This window comes from Eucyclogobius newberryi, unplaced genomic scaffold, assembly GCF_026437365.1.
Source record: "Eucyclogobius newberryi isolate DKJ021-1_F unplaced genomic scaffold, fEucNew1.0.hap1 SCAF_15, whole genome shotgun sequence".
NCBI classification, from domain to species: domain Eukaryota; kingdom Metazoa; phylum Chordata; class Actinopteri; order Gobiiformes; family Gobiidae; genus Eucyclogobius; species Eucyclogobius newberryi.
This window is the reverse complement of record NW_027315779.1, coordinates 20,368,865-20,388,267: the sequence shown is the minus strand read 5'-3', so window position 1 is coordinate 20,388,267 and position 19,403 is coordinate 20,368,865. Positions and strand designations below refer to the sequence as shown.

Sequence of the window (19,403 nt, the reverse complement as noted above, 5' to 3'; positions counted from 1 at the left end):
AACGTCTATCTGGTAAAGAAATATTTTGCAATGTTCACATAAAGCCGTTTAATCAATATTTTCAGGTTGACCTTGAGCCCGTTGGCACCATCTGTCCTGTAGCGTTGGTTAATCAGCGTCCTTGCAAGAAAGAGGATGCGTCCTTATCGTGACAGGCAGTGCGCCCGTCAGCAATTGTGTGGCTATAAAACATGAAACAACCAAGCTACAATAATATTCAGAAAAATGACAAAAATGACAATAGCTAGTGTTTGAATAATCCTGTTTTGTCCTGCAACTGAGGCTCACGTGTTCAGAAAATACCTGTTTTCACCTACCCACTATCCCCACACACATCCCTGAACTTAGTCATTTGATGAATTAAGATGAACCTGTACATGTAGAGTTCTTTTCAGATCTGCAGTTTCCATTTCTATTTTTTAGACATTTTTGCTCAATATTGCGGTTTACAATGAACAGAACGTAAACTGATGATCTATTTATAATTTAAGACTAAATTGATGATAAAAAGAATAATTCGTTAGCCTCATAACATAGCCTTTAATGGTCATTTTTCAAGGTTTTCGAGAAAATATAAAAAAAACGATTTACTCTCATTCATCATCATCATCATCATCATCATCATCATCGTATTATCAATCATAGAAATGACTTACAAATGGGAAGTTGTTTTGTTTTTTTAATCTTTATTGATCGATGATGAAGCCAGAGACACCTAAAGATGCTGTAGGGTCTGGAAAGAATGAGACAAAAAGCTAATTTTGGACAAAAAGTATATCATTTGTTATAATGTATTAGTCTGAATGGGACTGTTGAACTGTGATAATTATGAAATGTCATGAGCTACTGCATTTAGACCTTTAATTAACTAAAAACTCAACACATTTCTTTGACACTTTCTATGACACATTTCAATTCTAACATTTTGAGACGAACTTGTAGAAGGTAAAACTCTAACAGTATGCTGTAAATCTGACCACTGAGCACCTCCTGTCACATCACAGCCAAGACTGGGGAGCTGAGAACTCACATGAAGTTCATCTTGCGTTAGCACTTTCTGACTTTCCAATTTCATGTTTTTTTTTTCTCCTGCCATCATATTAGTGGACATTGTCATTCTGCTGAAACCGTTCACTTCCTCGTTGCTGTCACTTGTCGGGATCCTGATACTTGTCGGGATCCTGATGCTGTGGAAGCCTTGGCCTGACAGCTCCTGGTGAAGTCCTCCTCCGTGACACTTGTTCCCGCTCTTGTCAACGTCTGTGGCCTGTTAATGTTGTCCTGGAGCGACGGCTCTCTCCAGTCACAACAGCTAATGTCTCTAATTGAAGCATGCATGCAAATTATACCCTGCTTTCCTTTATAGTCAATTACATTCATTAGCTGTTAACTGCTGAAGAGAGATGCTACTCGGACCCTGTGGAAATCCCTTTGCCCATTATAAATTATAAACCTATTTTATGCAAAAATCAATAGCTAAGAGAATGTCATCACTTTGCCTCCCGCACTCAAATAAATGGCAGTAAAGGTAAAGGGCAAGACGTGCATTCAGCCACACAAAAAGTTGAAGATTTTTGTGATCTGAAGAGGTATAATTATAAACGAGTCTTAATGGAGTGACATTTTGCCGTTTAGTCTTTCCCCAACACAAGGTGGAAACATGCCGTCTCTCTCTACACAGCTTAATTGAAAGAGGCGCTACTCATCCAAATTAATTTGAGCTGGAATGTCAGGGGTTGCCTTGGAGACAGTGAGAGGTGGAAGCGTGTTATTGTAACTCACCTGAGCTGTCAGAAAAAGCACGTCAAGGAAATGGAAAAAGCCACTCAAAGCTGCGGGAAGTGAGGATTTGTCCCCAGCGTTTGACTTGTCGAGCCTTTGTCTGTTCGCACTTCGAGCCGCGCCATGTGTTTTTAAATATGCCATTTTCACAACGATTTTGAAATATGTCCTCCAGTTTCTCTTTCAACGATTGTGGGATTTGATTGACGTCCATTGATTTGTTAATGGAACAGAAGCTTTCTTGCTGCGGCTGAATGTTAAGGAAGTCTAAAATGGCATAAATTAGAACAGAAATGAAAATGTTGCATAATGCTTTCAAAGACGCCACATTAGAAGATGGTGAAGAATTAATTTATCTCTCCACTTGTCTGATGGAGCATGCGTGTTTAATATCTCGCGTTGCCTTTCTTCTAATGAGCGTGCTACACATTCTATCTTGTACTCAACCTGAACTTTCTGCTCTCCCAGGCGTTGACATTTTTGCTCTGCAGCTAAAATATCTTTCTAATTAAGAGGAAACGCAGCATCAGCAGCATAGCGTGATGCTCCAGCCGCTGCGTGACAGTTGTTTTTGTAGCCTCATTTCTCGGCACATCTTCTGCGGCCTCTGTACCTGTTCTTGTCTGTGCGGCTTGTCTCACTCTTATCCAATTACCTAGTCTGATATCTAGACTGCGCTGCCGGTGTTGAGCGCGAGTCGAGCTCCTGACAGCTGTAGGCTGACATTAAACGCACCCGGTTCCTATCAATACAATTCCAGCCTCACAAAGAGCAATAAATCATGTTCTTTGAAGTAGTTCAATGAAGGAGTGTGCTCTTATTCTACCTTTGATTCGCATTTCCTTCCCATTAAAATGTTCCATCTCCTGTAGCAGCTATAGAGAAGCCATTTATTTTTTCCTGGAATTCTTCAGTCTTAGCTGTGTGATTTGTGCGTTCATGAGTGCACGCTTTCTCTTAATATATTCTTTGCTAAAACCTGTGAATCCAATATATTGCCAAATGTTACAATGATCTTGTTTTAGTTAGGATGTAACTTACTGCAGAGAGGTGGACATGCTAAGCTCCTCCCTTCTCTCTCATCCCCATTTCATGCTCAGCTGTCCTGTCTTATAAAGCATACGGGCCAAAAAATAAAAATAATATGAATAATTACATATGTAACAATAACTGAAATACTGTGACATTGCGCCATAATGATATTGTGGGCTGTCACAATATATTGTAGAATAAATTCACATTCACACTGAGACAAAACATTGTTCTTTGTAAACATTTCAATGTGTGCATCCTGTACAAAAGTAACACAAAGACAATGAAAACTGCAAGTGGGTTGTACACAAACTAAACAAATATGGGCTTCATTCATTGTTATTATTTATACAGAATTCAAAAGAAACGCATAGCGAAAGCCATAATGAGGTAATCAAAATCTGCAGTGTCATTGCAGCGTCATTGGTGTTAATGTTGGAGTTGTTGCTGTTGTAAACCAGCATTTTGAAATCTCTGCCCTGTTTTGAGACTCTGAAATGCCCGCTCCATGTAGATAATACCGGTTTAAGACACAATATCATTAGATTAGTTTAGCGTCGTGTGGACGTGTGGACGGCACCTAAGCTTCTTTGCTTAAATGCAGTGTTTTGTTGCAGCAACAGAGGGAACTAAATTGACCATGATCCTTTGATCAATTTTTAATTATTTGGAAAAAGACAGAAATGTGTCCCACTAAAGGCATTTTAGGATGTACAATGTACTAGAATATATCATTTTCAAATACTTTTCTCCAATACTTGTTAGTACAGTATGGCTAAACAATTTTGACAAAATATCTAATTTGGATCTGTTTTTCTGACAAACATTGCGACTGTGATTAGATTTCCGATTGATGTTGTAATAGTTGGATTCTCCTCAAGGTGAACAATATTTGAGCAAAGACTGAAATCTGAAGTGATAAACTAATACAAGAATTACATGAATTCCAGGATATGTTTTTAGTGGTCTAGAAGTATATATTGTGTTGTTTGCAAAGGACTTAAGTAATTGTAGTCTTTGGGATTTGCTATTTGTGACCGTTCAAATTCAATTCAATTCAATTTTAATTTATTTTTGTAATGCCCCAAATCACAACAGCGGTTGTCTCAGAGGGCGAAAAATTGCAATTTCGATTCGATTACGATACTATGTCTTGCAGCCATGTTGTTTTTCTAATTCTAAACTGGATAAATAATAGTCAGCGTTCAGTTTATCATCCATATTCCTGAGAAAACCTAAGAAACCGTTCATTTTCTATTGCAGAATAGAATAGTGTTTAACGTGAAAAGTAAGACATTATTATATATATCATTCCCTGCCACTTATGTATAATGCTCCTGACAACTGTATGTGTGCAGTCACTGTGCGGCTGTGCTGTGAATGCTGCCGCTCAACACCACTGTCAAATCCAGATAAAGATAAACCAAAGTTAAATGTCTTTCCACAAATACTTCACTAAAATTAGTCTCTAAATCATCAATTTAAAAACCGACATGACGGAAGTGACAGCAGAAGGCACACAACACAATTATTGCAGTTTTTATCTGTAGCTTTAGTCAGGCTTTGAAAATGTTAACGAAATAATTACTGCTGTCGTTTTTTCTACAACTTTCATTGCCTTATTGCCATAGCAACTGGTACAGGATAATTTAGCAAGGTTAATAAAGCAAACATATATCTAAACTTTGCAGTTTAGATGTATGTTCCGTATTTACGTCTTCTTTCTTGATGAAGTGGAAGTTGGCTGACCCCGATGTGTGAAACTGTCAATTAAAATATTTTGCATTATTTATTACTCCATTGTGAATAAGTCTGCATACTAATTCCAATATTACTTTATACTGCAATATTCACACATATAAAGGACATGTACCATATATATATATATTTTGCTTCTTCACTCCATAAGTGTATTTATACCAAGAAGACTAATTAGTCCATAAGGCTGGGATGCATACATTGCACATACGGCTCTAGCTGTGAAAATAATACTAAACGAATGTAGTGCTTAATTCATGTGCCAGATCCAATAAACAAAAAGGAGCTGGCTGTGCGCCAGCTGCAGTCATGTGTTGCATTTCACCAGCAGATGCTCTACTAAAAATATGTGAGATTTGTTACTAATGAAAAGGTGGCAGAGGGTTAAGAGGAATGTTATGCAGTTCTGTGACTGGATTGCAGGGTTTGTGGTAAAAATGAAAAGACAAATAGTATTCATTATTTGTATTACACTCCTGAGTAACTCTGCTTTGGCTTCCCATGTTTTACACCTTAAAACAATTGTTGAGGGGAACAACGTTATAACATAGTAAAAAGAGAGAAAAGATGAATTTTGCACTTCTAGTGCTGGTAAAAATTGGCATCGGCTATTAATTGTTTTCATGAACATTATTACCATTATTATAACATAATATAACATTATTACATGTTTTATCTTTAAGTAAGTATTTAAGTATCTTTAAGTACCCGAACAATCTAGACACTGTGCAATTAACAGACAGAAATGTAAATTAAATCTCACTAAATAACTAAAAATGTCACTTTGAATTTTCTCACCAGCAAAGTAGGTCTTGAGAAAAGTTAAGCAAACAAATATGCATGTGTGGGAAAGCACCATCACAATCATTTGGTTCACCCGCCTCCAGCTAAGTGACAGTGAGCCTGAATCCCTGGTGTAATTAAGCAGTGGTTAGAGCCTCGTGAGTCATCGCCTACATTGAGATTGTTTTTGCATAAGACTGTGTGACAGCGGTGGGTCGCTGGCTGCTGGTGATTATGATCCTAAAGGGGTGTAGGCAGATAAACCTGCAATTAGAATCAGACCTTTGGCAGAACGATACAGCGGTAAAGCTCTGATTAGTTAGCAAAGATGTGGGAGGTGAAGCCGCCGTCTGTGAGTTTGCATCTCTTCAGTCTCACTCATTTTGACAAAGACATGCCAGAAAGTAAAACAGCCATTCCTCTCATACAAAAACGTTTGCGTGATCTGGGAATTTTGATGATATGAACTAATACAGCTAATTTAAAACCGAGAATGAACCACAACAATAAATCTCTCCTTATAAATGCACTCCCAAAGAACGCTCACATTATAATCAATTTCTAGGGATTTCAAGCTTAATTTGGTTAATTGCTTTGTGATTATTAGTGAAAACAAATGACAACTTCAGAAGCAAAATGAACAATGTGGAACCTTAATTTTCTTAAAAACAGAACTACTTCAATTTAACCTTTTTGCAGAAGTCTACATGTATTGCTTGGTTACCTAGTGCCTTCCAAGCATCCTAATATTTAGTTTGGAAGCTTTTTAAAAAACTTTCAGTGGGCAGAGCGGAGAATAAAATGCTTCATATTACGGCAGATGCAGAGAAAGCACTGTGGTCTTATTTGTTTTTCCTCACAATAATCGAAACACAAAAATGTGATACCGTGACATCCATAGTATCAAACAAAATGAGAAGGCTGTGATTATGCTTTTTAATGCCAAATAAAGCAATAGCTGTCTCTACCTATGTGCAACAAACACAGAAGTTTCTCAAAGCTTGACAATGTTTTTTCGGGAGAAGACCAGACCAGATAGCAACTTTTGTTTTCAGTGAATGGGTCCCAAAGGAGGGCCCATCCAGGGCTTATCGCAAACAGGCCACAAACTGACAGGCATCACTTCGTATCAGGGGCTTGATCAGTCTTGGCTCCTCACCGCTGGCTCCTTTTAAAGAGCACACGAGCAGAGCTGGTGTGGCCGGTGGAAAAGAGGACGGCCCCGTTTCTGGAAATTGGTCCCACATTGCTACGGGCGTTGCCTCTTCTTAGACTCTTGCTCACTCAGCCGTGCTCGGCTGAAGACAGGTGGATAAGGGCGATTTGATATCTAACTATCTGCTGCTTGTTAGGTCTGTAACCCTTCCTGGAGCTTACCAAAGAGGTCATGATAAATCCTGTTTCTTTGCCTTTCTCTATAGTGACGTTGTGGACACCCTTGTTACTCCAAAGTCACCTTGCCCCGTCACATTAAACTTTAAATTGGCTTTTCTCCCCCGGACATTGACCTTCCATGGATAATTTGAATTAGCTGAAACTCTCTCTAGTCTAACCACAGTTATTCATTGTTCATTTAGATCATTATAAATCTTTTTTGTGGAGAATATACTTGATGAATTATTGAAGAAGTAAATCATGTGGGACGCTCTCTTTTAAAGATATATACCAAACGGAACTGGTATGTCTCGCCGGAGCTTGGTGCTGCAGCGTTGAGCTAATTTGAGCGTAGCATGTCTGTCAAAGTTTGATAAGTTCTGTAATGGATGGAAGGAAAGCAGGCTAATCTCAGGACTCTCTCTGACATTCACGGTTACACGGTCAGACTCGAGAAGTCAAAAGATGGACCACACAAGAGGCAATTGCTCTTGTCTTAACCCCAGAAGGAAAAATGTGATTTTACTGTTCACCATGTCTTCTGAAAGATTGCTCTGATGCCCATTTCAAAAAGGCTTAAAAAGACTTCATTTGTCCGAAGGCCACTTGGAGTCATGGACTGTGAACTGTGTGTGGGAATTGTGTGAGTCACTTGCTTCAGAACAGGACCCTGCTACATACATGTGCTGCTGAAAACTGATTGTTATCGGAGTCTGAGGCCTGATTAAATGTATTTTACGGTAATCATGAAAAAACCCTAAGAGTGATACAATACAATATTTTACACAGAAAACCATGTGGCCAAAACCATTAAGTCCAATATCAGCAGAGAAAGGCCAAAGCTTTTGACGTGCAAGTAAACAAGGAAACAAGGCCACAAGGCCACAAGATGAAGGTGGAATCCATAAAGACACTCTATACTTACAGTAAATGAAAACCACTCATTTTTCAAAGAAAATCTTAAGTTCTGTCTCTCAGTGACTCAAAGAGGAAAAGTTAGACTGAACTTTTAATGAGATCCTCTCATTTCTATGTAAATTGTTCTCGGAGGACTGCAGGGCTATTATACCACAAGTGAAGAAGTGTGTTAGCTGTTAATGTAGGTTTGAAGTGCAGTTGAACACATGAAAAAAAAGTCACACTGAATTTTCTTTTAGTTTAAATTTGTTGGTTTCTTTTCAGAACTGGAATTGCAAAATGTTCCAGAATTTTGGCAACCCACAGCCAGTGTGGAGCAGGCGCAAGTCCAGCTACAACACCAGAGACTTCTTCAACATGGCAGTGACCACTTGTACTTGCACAGTACTTTCTTTGTAGCCTGCTACAGACCCAAACGGGCAGGAGCAGGAGCAGGAGCATGAGCAGGAGCAGGAGCAGGAGCAGGAGCATGAGCATGAGCATGAGCATGAGCATGAGCATGAGCATGAGCAGGAGCAGGAGCAGGAGCAGGAGCAGGAGCAGGAGCATGAGCATGAGCATGAGCATGAGCATGAGCATGAGCATGAGCATGAGCATGAGCATGAGCATGAGCATGAGCATGAGCATGAGCATGAGCATGAGCATGAGCATGAGCATGAGCATGAGCATGAGCATGAGCATGAGCATGAGCATGAGCATGAGCATGAGCATGAGCATGAGAGCAGGAGCAGGAGCATGAGCATGAGCATGAGAGCAGGAGCAGGAGCATGAGCATGAGCATGAGCATGAGCATGAGCATGAGCATGAGCATGAGCATGAGCATGAGCATGAGCATGAGCATGAGCATGAGCATGAGCATGAGCATGAGCATGAGAGCATGAGCATGAGAGCATGAGCATGAGAGCAGGAGCAGGAGCATGAGCATGAGAGCATGAGCATGAGAGCAGGAGCAGGAGCAGGAGCCAGTGCCATGGCAATCAGTTCTCAGAGATGCTCTCCAAAACATTCCAGAGTTTTGTCAAAAAGTGTCTGTACCAGGTGCGCGCTTGTGAACCTGCTGAAGAAAAGGTGAGGGATTAAAGCCGGGAGCCCTTTGGTCCCTTTTGGAGAAGAGGTTGTCTCAGCGTGGTTCTGAAGTGGAGCTTTGACCCCCAGCTGAACCCAGAGCTGCCCACATGTCGCTGCTCACACTATCTGCTCTTTCCTTCGAGGGGAAAGTGGCACTTATTAGTCCCAAAATGAGACATTTTATCACTCCGCTCCAGACGAGTGTTTCTGCTTGTAGCGTGGCAAATGAAACACTGGCTTTTTACTGTTGAAATAGCTGTTTTCATGTTCTAAATCGTTGGCGGTCTTTTGTGCGCAGCTGTCATTCTCTCTTCTGCCTTACCCCGCGTTTCACCTTCAGAAACTTGGAATTTCTTTTTCCACTCTTGAGTTCTCAACACGCAGACTCCCAGTGTGCCTCTGAAGACAGTCAAACATTTTTCTGCACATTTCTTTGTATGAAAGCGGCTAAACGGTTGGCAGCACCTGGGTATGTATTTACAAAAGCACCTGTTTGCTGTCTTTTTGCATAGAGACGCTCTCGGGGTCCAAATGGGCTGGTACATGCACAGAGTGCGCTTCAGACACAGCCACCGTGCACCGGGGCGCTTTCTACCTCAGATATCGCTGTACTGCTCATTCCGCATGCACCTAACATCCTTGAAGCATTCAGGAAAAAGAAAAGGAAGGAGAAATCTTGCTTGTTTTCTGCCACCCAATTGCATACTCCCGTGCCTAGAATGGAGAGCAGTGACCTTGAGAGAGTGGAACACCTCCTATGGGAGCCAAAGTACTAAAAACAAAACAAGCCTCCAGCCACTAGGCCAGGTTATTTTAGCGTGTAGAGACGTTTTGCTGTGCAGAGAGACATAACCAGGGTTTACTAAAACACACAAAGATTGCTCAAAACAACCAGCCCACATTCTGGATGCATCTTTTGTTCCGTGTGTCTGAGGGGGAGGTGAGAGATAGTTACCCAGGATGCTTTGCTCAGCCACTTTGCCAGCCTCAGCCAAGGTCAGGGCCCCGGTTACCACTAGCCTGCAATCACAGTGAGATCCCATTGAAGCCTTGGTGCTCTGACGCAAAGACTCTTGATGGGATAAGAAAAGACATGCAAAAGACAAGAAACGCTATAAAACAAATCTATCTCTGTCCACTGATGAATATGTGTCAAATGCATTCCGCCTATTGATGATAAATCTTTGATATACTATACTGATATACTAGTGGTATACTAATCAATATTCATAAAAAATCCAATATTGCGGCTGCATTCTGGCACAGCCGAGGTTACAAAGCAATAAATCTGTAAATCTAGAAATTTATAGCGGCAGGACCAGCATACAAATGTCTTCTGTCTCCACTAATGCTAAATATGTTCTATATAAATAGCTAATGCTTAAATACAGATGGTTGCACATATGCTCAGGAATAAATATGCTCTAAAGTCTGCAAAAGAATTGTTTTGGCTCTGTCTGACAATGCTCCTTAAGAAAGAGAAAGCAATAAAATAAAACGATAGAATAAGATTATGGAATTCAACGTGGCTCAAACCCAGGTCACTTTATAAACTGTAACTTGTACTTTGTCACCAGTAGAGCTGCTGTTTTAACATCAACCTTATAGACCCTTTAACTTTCCCGGAAAAGGAGACAACTGGAAGCAAAAGTCAAGTGGAACATAATGTAATTTCAATGGAGATCATCGCATCGCATCTCTCATCTCCGTAGATTTCCGTCTCTTCTGAGCCAGCTCGAACTGTCTTTCTCTGTCTTAATATTGTCCTATACACTGTGGGAACTATATTATGATAGATCCATGTGCTTAGACACAAGGACACGTGCTGCTCTCCTGGAGACGAGCCAGAACAAAGCTGCAGTTGAGCAGTAGCTGCGTCATATGATTGACTTGTGAATGAACTTATCGGCTGTTCACGCCACCAGGAAATGAGACTCAGATTTGGCACCACAATATCCTCCATAATTCCTTTAAACACAGTAGCTGCAGTTTATTACACTGACGTACAAGTTGGAGGCCAGAATATACAATTTGTTATACTTTTTGAACTGAAATGTGTTTATGTTGTTTATGTTAAAATAAATAGCTACATTTGTTAGCAATTGTATCTAGTGTCAGTAAATCATTGAAAATATATTATGGTCTATTTCATTTTCCTCCATTTCAGAGTTTTAACATTCTGATGACATATTAAAGGGTCTATTCAAAGACACACACAATGAATATTTATGTAGTGTACTGCTGACACTTCTGGCCCTGGGCATTTCCTTTTTTTCTGATTTCAGCCAGGAGCAAGGCCACAAGTAAAGGTCACTCTGACTCAATACAAACACACACATATAGCACAGAGTTTTGGACCTCATGGTTGTGAGGCAGGAGCGATAACCACTTTGAGCATGGACAAACCCCTATATTTTAAAATGTATTAAGAGACAAAAAAGCATAAAAAACAATTAAGTTACAGTTTTTTTTTAGCAAAGTTCATAAAACAACTTACACAACAAACATATTCTTTTACATTCAATACCTCAACTGTAAACTTTACTGTGACATTTTCACATTTTAATATTCAGTCGCCGGCGTAGTTTGAAAAATGAATGTCAAGCTAAGACAACAACAATCATAAATGTCCACATCACAGCTTCTATTATTTATCACTTTATTCTTTGTTTTATTGCACTCCTCTCTAGAAATGCATTGTTTGTCCCCTCCATAATGGCTGTGTAATGCCATGGGCTGTCAGTCTCTAATCTGTTTATCCAAAGACTGATGAAGTTACCAGTATAGCACAGATTTCATTTTTCTTGTAATTGATATAATTAGATCATCTCCCACATAAAGCAAAGATATAATTGTAACTGTGCAGTGGCTCGGGTCAGATCGCCCTCTCGTAAGAAGTCTAATGTGACGTTTAAGTCCTCATTAGCCCTTGGATTTATCTGTACTATGTGGTCACGGCAAATCTTATCCTTTATGAAGTGAGTTTTACTGTAAGTGCATCTCTATATCAGATGAATCATGCGTGGGCCGGTGTGATCAGTTTCCGAGAATATTTGGACAAATGTGTAATATTTAACTCCAAATATATATTATAGTCACAAAACCTAAACCTCCCACAATCTTATGAGTCACACATAATGAGCACATAATGGACTGATGGAGAGGACACCACACAGATCAACAAGCATTAGTCTGCACAAGGCGGCTCGCACGAATCACTCCGACCCCTGACCCCAGTAATGTTTATATGACAGGTAATCATTTATGTGTGGCATTTTTCTGCCTGGTTTCTTTTCCTTTCAATTTTAAGTCATAAATAATTGTGTTCAGCAATGGTATGAAAAAAAAAAAAACGATATCACTGTAATTGAATAACTGTTTTTTTTAGTTACCGGTAATTTGTAAACATGTAATTGTAATTGAGTAAAATGTTGGAACAAAGCCATGAGACAACCGCCTGGGTACGACTGGGACGACTGAAACCCCCAAATAACACAGCATGAACTTAATTCAGTTTTTTATACAATATTGATCCAAAAATTCTTGCTTTTAGTAGCACCACTTTCTTATTAGAAGAACATTTTAATTTAATTTTAAAAAAAGAAGACAGAAGGAATTTTCCAAATCTAGTTCCACAGAATGGCATTCAACTGAAATATGATATACTTTTTTATATTTGACATTGAAATCCCCTGCAATTGAAAAAAAAAATGCTAAGATAGATACTTTAACATCACATGTAACACATTCTAACATCTAGACAACCTGATGGAGAACCGTAGTCAGAAAAATTACATATTACAGCTTTAATGTAAATTAAATGTAACTTCACCCAAATTACTCCAAGTTTAACTCTCCATCCACACTAATACTGTTGTTTGCAGTGCATCTCCTGAACGTTTGGTTTAATATTAATATTTCCATTGCGTCTAATAAAATGTTTAAAAATGCAGGACGTTGTGAAGTGTTGTTGTCACTGCAGATGGCTAATTGACACTCCAGCTGCCTCGTTTCGCAGGAACTGTCATGTACCATCTCGCATTGACTTGGCTCAGGAACTTGTATGTCAATCCATTGAGTAAATATCTTGGAAAAGTACCACCATCAAATAAGTGATGCTAATTTGATCACAATTCCAGCTTTGAGATTGTGCAGACAGTGATTGCGGTGTTGGTCCCCTTGGTGTAATTACAAGCACAGTTTGTTGTGAGGTGAACTCTCTTGCAATAACTGCAGAAGGGCTCAGTGCCACTATTATTACAGTAGCTGCAGATAACCTTGAGTCTCCGCGGACGACTCCCACAAAATTAATTCTGTCCTCTCCAACTGACTGGCCTATTCTGCCTGGATTTTTTCTTTTTCATTTCACAATTAAGGGATTTACTTGTTTTAACTTGAAAGGAGCTGATTTTTTGTGTCGCCCGGTGGGGACCTGGGGGAACCTCAGTGAATGATGATGCATTAGTGTAATGAGATGCCTGGATATTTACAGCATGGTTTAACACAGACAGACGCCTGGCCCGCAGCTCCTGACTCCCACATCTGGTGCAGTAGAGGAGAATTTAAGATGGGAGGGAATTTTTCTCCCCTGTTTCTTCGCGATGTCCTCATTTCGATTCAGCTAATATCTTTAATGTTGTGCTGCGTCCATATGCTGGGAAGAGTTAAAACATGATGTCCAGTGCAAATGGAATTAGCTGGGGAAGTCATAGTCATTTAAGTGCACTTACAGGTGATGGTCTGATTTGCTCCAGGATAAGCACACACAAGGAAATGTGGGTTCTGTCATAAGATATTGAGTTGAACTGAGTGTGATTTGGAATTGTGAAATAGGGATGGGACTAATTGGCAAATAATGCATGTAATCAATAAGGAAGGACACAGAATCAATTAAAATATTAAAGAAAGTAGAGCTGCACAATTTAGGAAAAAATATCTAATTGCAATTAGAGTTACAATGTAGTTCATATTTTACGCCTTTGCTTAAATTGTGATTTATCTTGCAGCCTGAAAAGACAATCTATACAAACATATTTGGTGTTTGTGAAAATGATTTCTGTTGTGCTTCAGTGAATTTAGCAGTTGAATGGTAGCCAATGGCAATGTTGGTCCCAAACAAGTCATTGAGTTAAAGAAGCTCACATAATCTGAATAGAGCTGTTGACTTTATGTCATGTCATGCTGGATAAGTCACCATCATGGAATCAACCCTTTGTGACAAGCGTGCAGATGAGCGATTGCTGCCATGAAAAATCAAGTGCTGAGTTAGTGTTTAATAGATTCAGCGATGAAACCTCCTGCTGTTGTGCCACCTGTTCTGTCAGCTCAGAGTTGTGCCGGTCCACACACATGCATGCAGCTCCTCCAACAACAAACACCACACTATTAGAAAGACTCTTTCAAATGTCTCCAAATCTCTTTTCTGATAAGGGTAACAAAGTGTATCTGCAGTCCAGAAGGTGTGTCTGTATGGTCCTGGTGGAATCTTGTCCCGTATTCTCCAAAGGTGACAGTGATGAAGCACCATGGTCAGTGTTTTTTTGGCTCTCTGGTGAAAAATGGAGCCATTAGTTGTGGAGGAGAGGGGAGGTGCAGGACAGCCAAGGTTTGTACGATCAGGAAGGCCCTCCTCTTTCCCGGCATGCTGGCCCAAATAAGACCGTCCATCTTAATCAGTGTTCCACTGGGCTGTCCTCCTAACAGCCTTCAGATGGCCATTATCATTTGCTCTCTGTATTAACTAATAGGCTGAAAGCAAGCATGTATTTATCTGAAAAAGTCTGAGTAATTGGAAATTTGGGCTTAGAAAAGTATTACTTTTGTAATAAGAGAGCCTAACCATAGATCCAGTTGCAAAACAGTTTAGACATATTCAAATGTATGTTTTCTATAATGTGATTCATTGCTGGAGTTTATTGTAAAAGAAAAGCTACTTTTGGAGCTGGCTGTTTATCTGGCTCCTCTTCCTCCTGACTCGCCTGTAGGCACTGCTGGACTGACTCACGGAGCACAAGTTGCTGTCAGTTCTGTCGCTGATAATGCATGTCTACATGTAGTCATGCTCGCTGTGTGCTGCTGCGCTTGTATATATCTGTGCATACAGTTTGTTGACGTGCGCGTGCTGCTCGGCTCAGGCACAGCTCTGAGCTTGTCCACAGGTGTTACCATCAAACTCACATTTCACTGTGGATCCACTGTGTGCCCTGTAGCCCAGCGCTAACTTATTCCTAACACCAATATGTGTTTGTCTATGCCTGGAAACGTTTGCACGGAACTGGCAGCGCTTCCATGTGTTTTCTACAAGTGTTAGCCAAACATTGTTCAGGCACCATGAAAAGTGCCTCGGAGCCAGCAGCCTTTTATTATTCATGTCATTAAATGTGTGCCATACATTTGAATCCACAGACCAAAAGGAAAGAGATAGTGTCAGACATATACTTATCTAATAAAATGATCCCAAATCAGATTGAAAACAAACACACACTTCTAAGTCCTCATACCTCCCAGGAACATACACAGAAAGCACCTATATTCCACATAACATATGAGACTCATACCAAGACCAACATCTATTGGACATGTTCTTCATTCAAACAAAGAAGCTGGAATCTTGTGAGGGTCTTGTATGCTAAAAATCCTTACCTCTTCTATTTCCTCTCTGTTTCCAGTAACCATGTACGATGAGGCGAGGGTGCCGTCCCCCAAAGATGGTGCCAGCGGCGTGGCTCAGGCAGCAGTCCCAGGAGCAGGAACAGCATCAGGAGGCCAGGCATCTGGGGCAGTCCTGCAGGCCAAAAGTGAAGAGGGACACTCGGGGGCAGAAGAGGAGGAACCAGCCGTTGTAGAGCCTGTCCTGGTGAAGAAGCCCCACAGAGAGATTCTGGACCATGAGAGGAAGAGAAGAGTAGAGCTCAAATGTATGGAGCTGCAAGAGATGATGGAGGAGCAAGGGTAAGAACTCAAACATTTATATTTAAAATGATGGCTTTTAGCTTTTATGTCAGTGTTCACATTACTGATTGCAAGGTAGACAATAACAGTAACATCCTAAGTATTTACTACAAGACCTGTGATTTTTTAGTAAACATGTGAAAACTACTAATGAAAACCGCTAGAATATCTCTTAATTTACTCTTCAGCCGGAGACTTCTATAACGACAGTTGTATTTTGGCAAATTTGGGCCAAATGAACTGAGAACACTGGACTTGAACTCGCTAATACGTTATTACATAAAGTTACTTTTTCTACCCAGCAAAGCCATTTTGTACAGAACAAATTGCTTCTTATTTCCTTCTGCGAATCTCATATGTAGCTGTTGAGGAGCTGAGAAGCCAAACATAAATATGTGTTACCTTCGTGCCAATCTGCTATGTTTACAGATATAGCTCTAACGCCTACTATAGTAATATAAGCATACATAAAACATACGCTATATAAATTCTTGCTAAGATTATTGCCCATTTTAGGCCAATTGTAAGCGTTCACAGCCTGTGACGCATAATGCCTTTGAATCCTACACCCCACACTGGGAGAGGTCCATGGAAAGTGGAGGAGAAGGTAACAAATCTCACAGACAGGTAAAAATAAGAGCGGCACATCCTCCAGTCACAGCAGAGACAACACATGGGAGCTAAAAGGATGTTGGCATTTTAAGAATGTACAGATTTTAGTGGGGGATGTTGCAGGCTAAAATCACCAATATAATTTTTTTTAAAAATGCTTTTGTTTTTAATCCTAGAAACTCACTCCCAACCTCAGCGTGTAAATGCTCTTTCCAATGTAAACTGCTCATAGCCATGGACCTGCAATTTTGTCGCGTTCTGCACAATGGACAAAAATGACACATGGAGATATATATTTGCTCCAAACATTCATATTTTGTAAATACATCACCACCAATAACCAATGAACATAACTCCACTTCAGAAAGCCTTAGGACACACCATGTTCCTGTACAGTTGTCTTCACGAAGAAAATGCTGCAGTGTTACAGTGTGTACGTTGCATTCTCCTTTCCAATTTTCTGCCTACTGCAGCCTTAATTGGTGCAATTGCACACAGTTCCACCTCATGCATTTGAAACAATTTACAGGCCCCATGCTGCAGCAGGCTCACCGCTTTTCTTTCAGGCTCACTGCTATTACTACCGCTATTACTGCTGCTATTACTACTGTTATTACTACTGCTGCGACTGCTGCTGCTGCTACATGCAGAGTGAATAATATTGAGACAAATCACATGTGTCACCTGTAAAAGATGGATAATCCCTGATAGATTAGTGGAGTTGGTAGTAATTGTACAAAGGTCGGCCTAATTAGTCAGTGCTCCCAATGCTTGAGGGACAAGGAGACAGGCGCTATCCAAGTCAGACCAAAGACCCACTTTTGAAAAGATTAGTCATGTTATATGTTCACAAAGCCCTTGTAGCCATTTTTAAGGTAAACTGATGCACACTTTCAGGTTGATATGTTTATATTTTCTTTTGAAAACTGTTCACATATACATTTTAACTTTATTCTTAATATATTACTGGAACACTGGCCTGATAATGCCAGATACGTGCATGTATTTTATCTCTTACATACACACAGGCAGAAGGAGGCCAATTATTGTAGAATTAACTCATCTAATCTATATCTATAGTTAATGTTTTGGGTTTTTCTAGTTTTGGCCACTTTGGTCTCCATGGAAACATTATTGCTTTGCCTGAAACGTTCCACAGTATGGCATTTAACATATATACATATACACACATCTTCATGGAGAAAAGCAACTGGCGCCACCAGGTCCAGTTGCAAGTCAGATCTGTGGAAGGTGTAACCACTCACAGTTTGAATGCATGTTTTAAAGCAATAAAAGCATGTCTTTCTTACATAGTGCACCTTTAAAATTTAAGCAAAAGGTCATTTTTCACCCATATTTTGCCCTTAATCCTTTTAAACAATGGGATCTACAAAACAGTGGCAGATGTAGCTTATGATGTAGCCTAAATACTGCTGGACTTCATCAAAGGGCAGTGGGGGTGTCAGGATTTGGACCATCTGTCAGGACCCCTCGTCTCTTCGGGCTCCTGTGCCGTGGTTAGGGAAGGCTCAGCTAAAGATGATGGTGAGCCGACATGTACGCTGACCACACCAAGACTGTCATACTTAACAGTTCTGTGTCAAACCAATGGCTTTTATCATTGGATCATTTTATATGTCCGTTAATAGACAAAGCAAGGCACAACATAATTCTAAGTGCTTCACAGAGCATTGAAATCACTCAATCACTAAAAACATAAATAATCACTATTAAATTACTTCAAACAGAATTGTTTCGAGCCTAAATTTGAACATTGTCATAGTAACATAGATACATTTTAAAGCTCAGAACTCAACTTTGCTAGGGTGCGGTGGCAAAGTTGATTTAATGTGCATATGAATAATATTAGTGGCCATGCAATGGAGACACACCAAGTCTTCTTTCAATGCAGAATGTAATTTGCAGTCTCCCCTTTCTTCACCCCCCCCCCCCCCCCCCCCCCCCCTCCTGAATGGAGCAGATTATGCTCAGGGGCAAGTTGGATGTCTGCCCCCTCCTTTAAACCTGGCAGACTCCTCTCCCTTTATACGTCCCAGCATGCCCTTCTCTGAGCTACGATAAATAGGCTGTCAGGAGTGATGGCTTCACCCTGGGAGCCAATTAGAATGGCTCTTCAATTAACAGAGAGGGTTTATTTAGCTTCCGGCAGCTCGCAGGTCTATAGCGGTCTGTGAGTGGTCTAGGGCTCAGCGGGGAGCATTGGCCTTTTATGCATACGAGGTGGGCTGGAGTCATTTGTACACAGCAGAGCAGATCCAAAGAGCACGAGGGCTTTCAGTAGTGTTAGTGTTCATAACGAGAGCAGTAATACAGGACACGGCAGAAGAGTGTGAAAAGTAATATTGGACATAGTTACACTGAAAATTACCCATAATCATGAAAACATTAGAATTCAATAAGCTGAATTATAATTTTCTTTTACCAGTGTGCCAGGGAACATGGCCTTGAGGTTTTTCCGGGTTTGCCTCACAGGAAAGTTTGAGCTAACAAATTCTCACATGGATTTAATTGAAATAATGTATCACCATTAGTTAAAAGAACAGTGGCAGACTATAATTGTCACGTATGCCAGTTTTTCCCTCTTAATGGTGTGATTTGATGTTCCATGGAATCTTTTCAACCATAGAAGTGCACCACAACTCAAAAAACACAGTTGTAAATAATAAAATAAATCCACTATGGCCAAGAATCATGAAATATATATGCTTTCTGACTATAACATCTATTATCCTGCTATATTTATACACCACAACTCAAAATCTGCATTTAGACCCAGTCCAACCTAAAATATATGTGTGTGCTTTCATCTGCTGCAATGTACAATGCTTTCCAAGTTGTTCTGATGTAAAGTCTGGAGTGACTCTAGGTGCTTGGCTCTGGACACTATATTATAAATACTTTTTGCTGCCCTAATTGAAACCGAATGATGAGCATGATCAGAGCTTGTGGTGTCGGCACCTCTTTGAGTTCTTTTGTTAGTCCTTCACAGGGAGCTTTCTTCTTTCAAACACAAGAAAACCCCCATACTAAGTTATGCACAAAGGCCAAAAGAAGAAAAAAAGGATAGCAGCTTTGTCGCAGCTCTCCCTGCGCCGTGCTTATGT

At 40.2% G+C, this 19,403-nt stretch overlaps 1 protein-coding gene across 1 annotated transcript in view; it reads left to right on the top strand.

Annotated features, from left to right (window-relative positions):
* The window catches only part of srrm3 (serine/arginine repetitive matrix 3), an 84,428-nt gene that overhangs the window by 27,625 nt on the left and 37,400 nt on the right, over window positions 1–19,403 (top strand). The window contains exon 2 of the mRNA XM_072446645.1: window positions 15,384–15,666. Within this exon, the coding sequence (XP_072302746.1) occupies window positions 15,389–15,666 (278 nt within the window). The 5' untranslated portion in view covers window positions 15,384–15,388. The remainder of the gene's footprint in view (window positions 1–15,383; window positions 15,667–19,403) is intronic.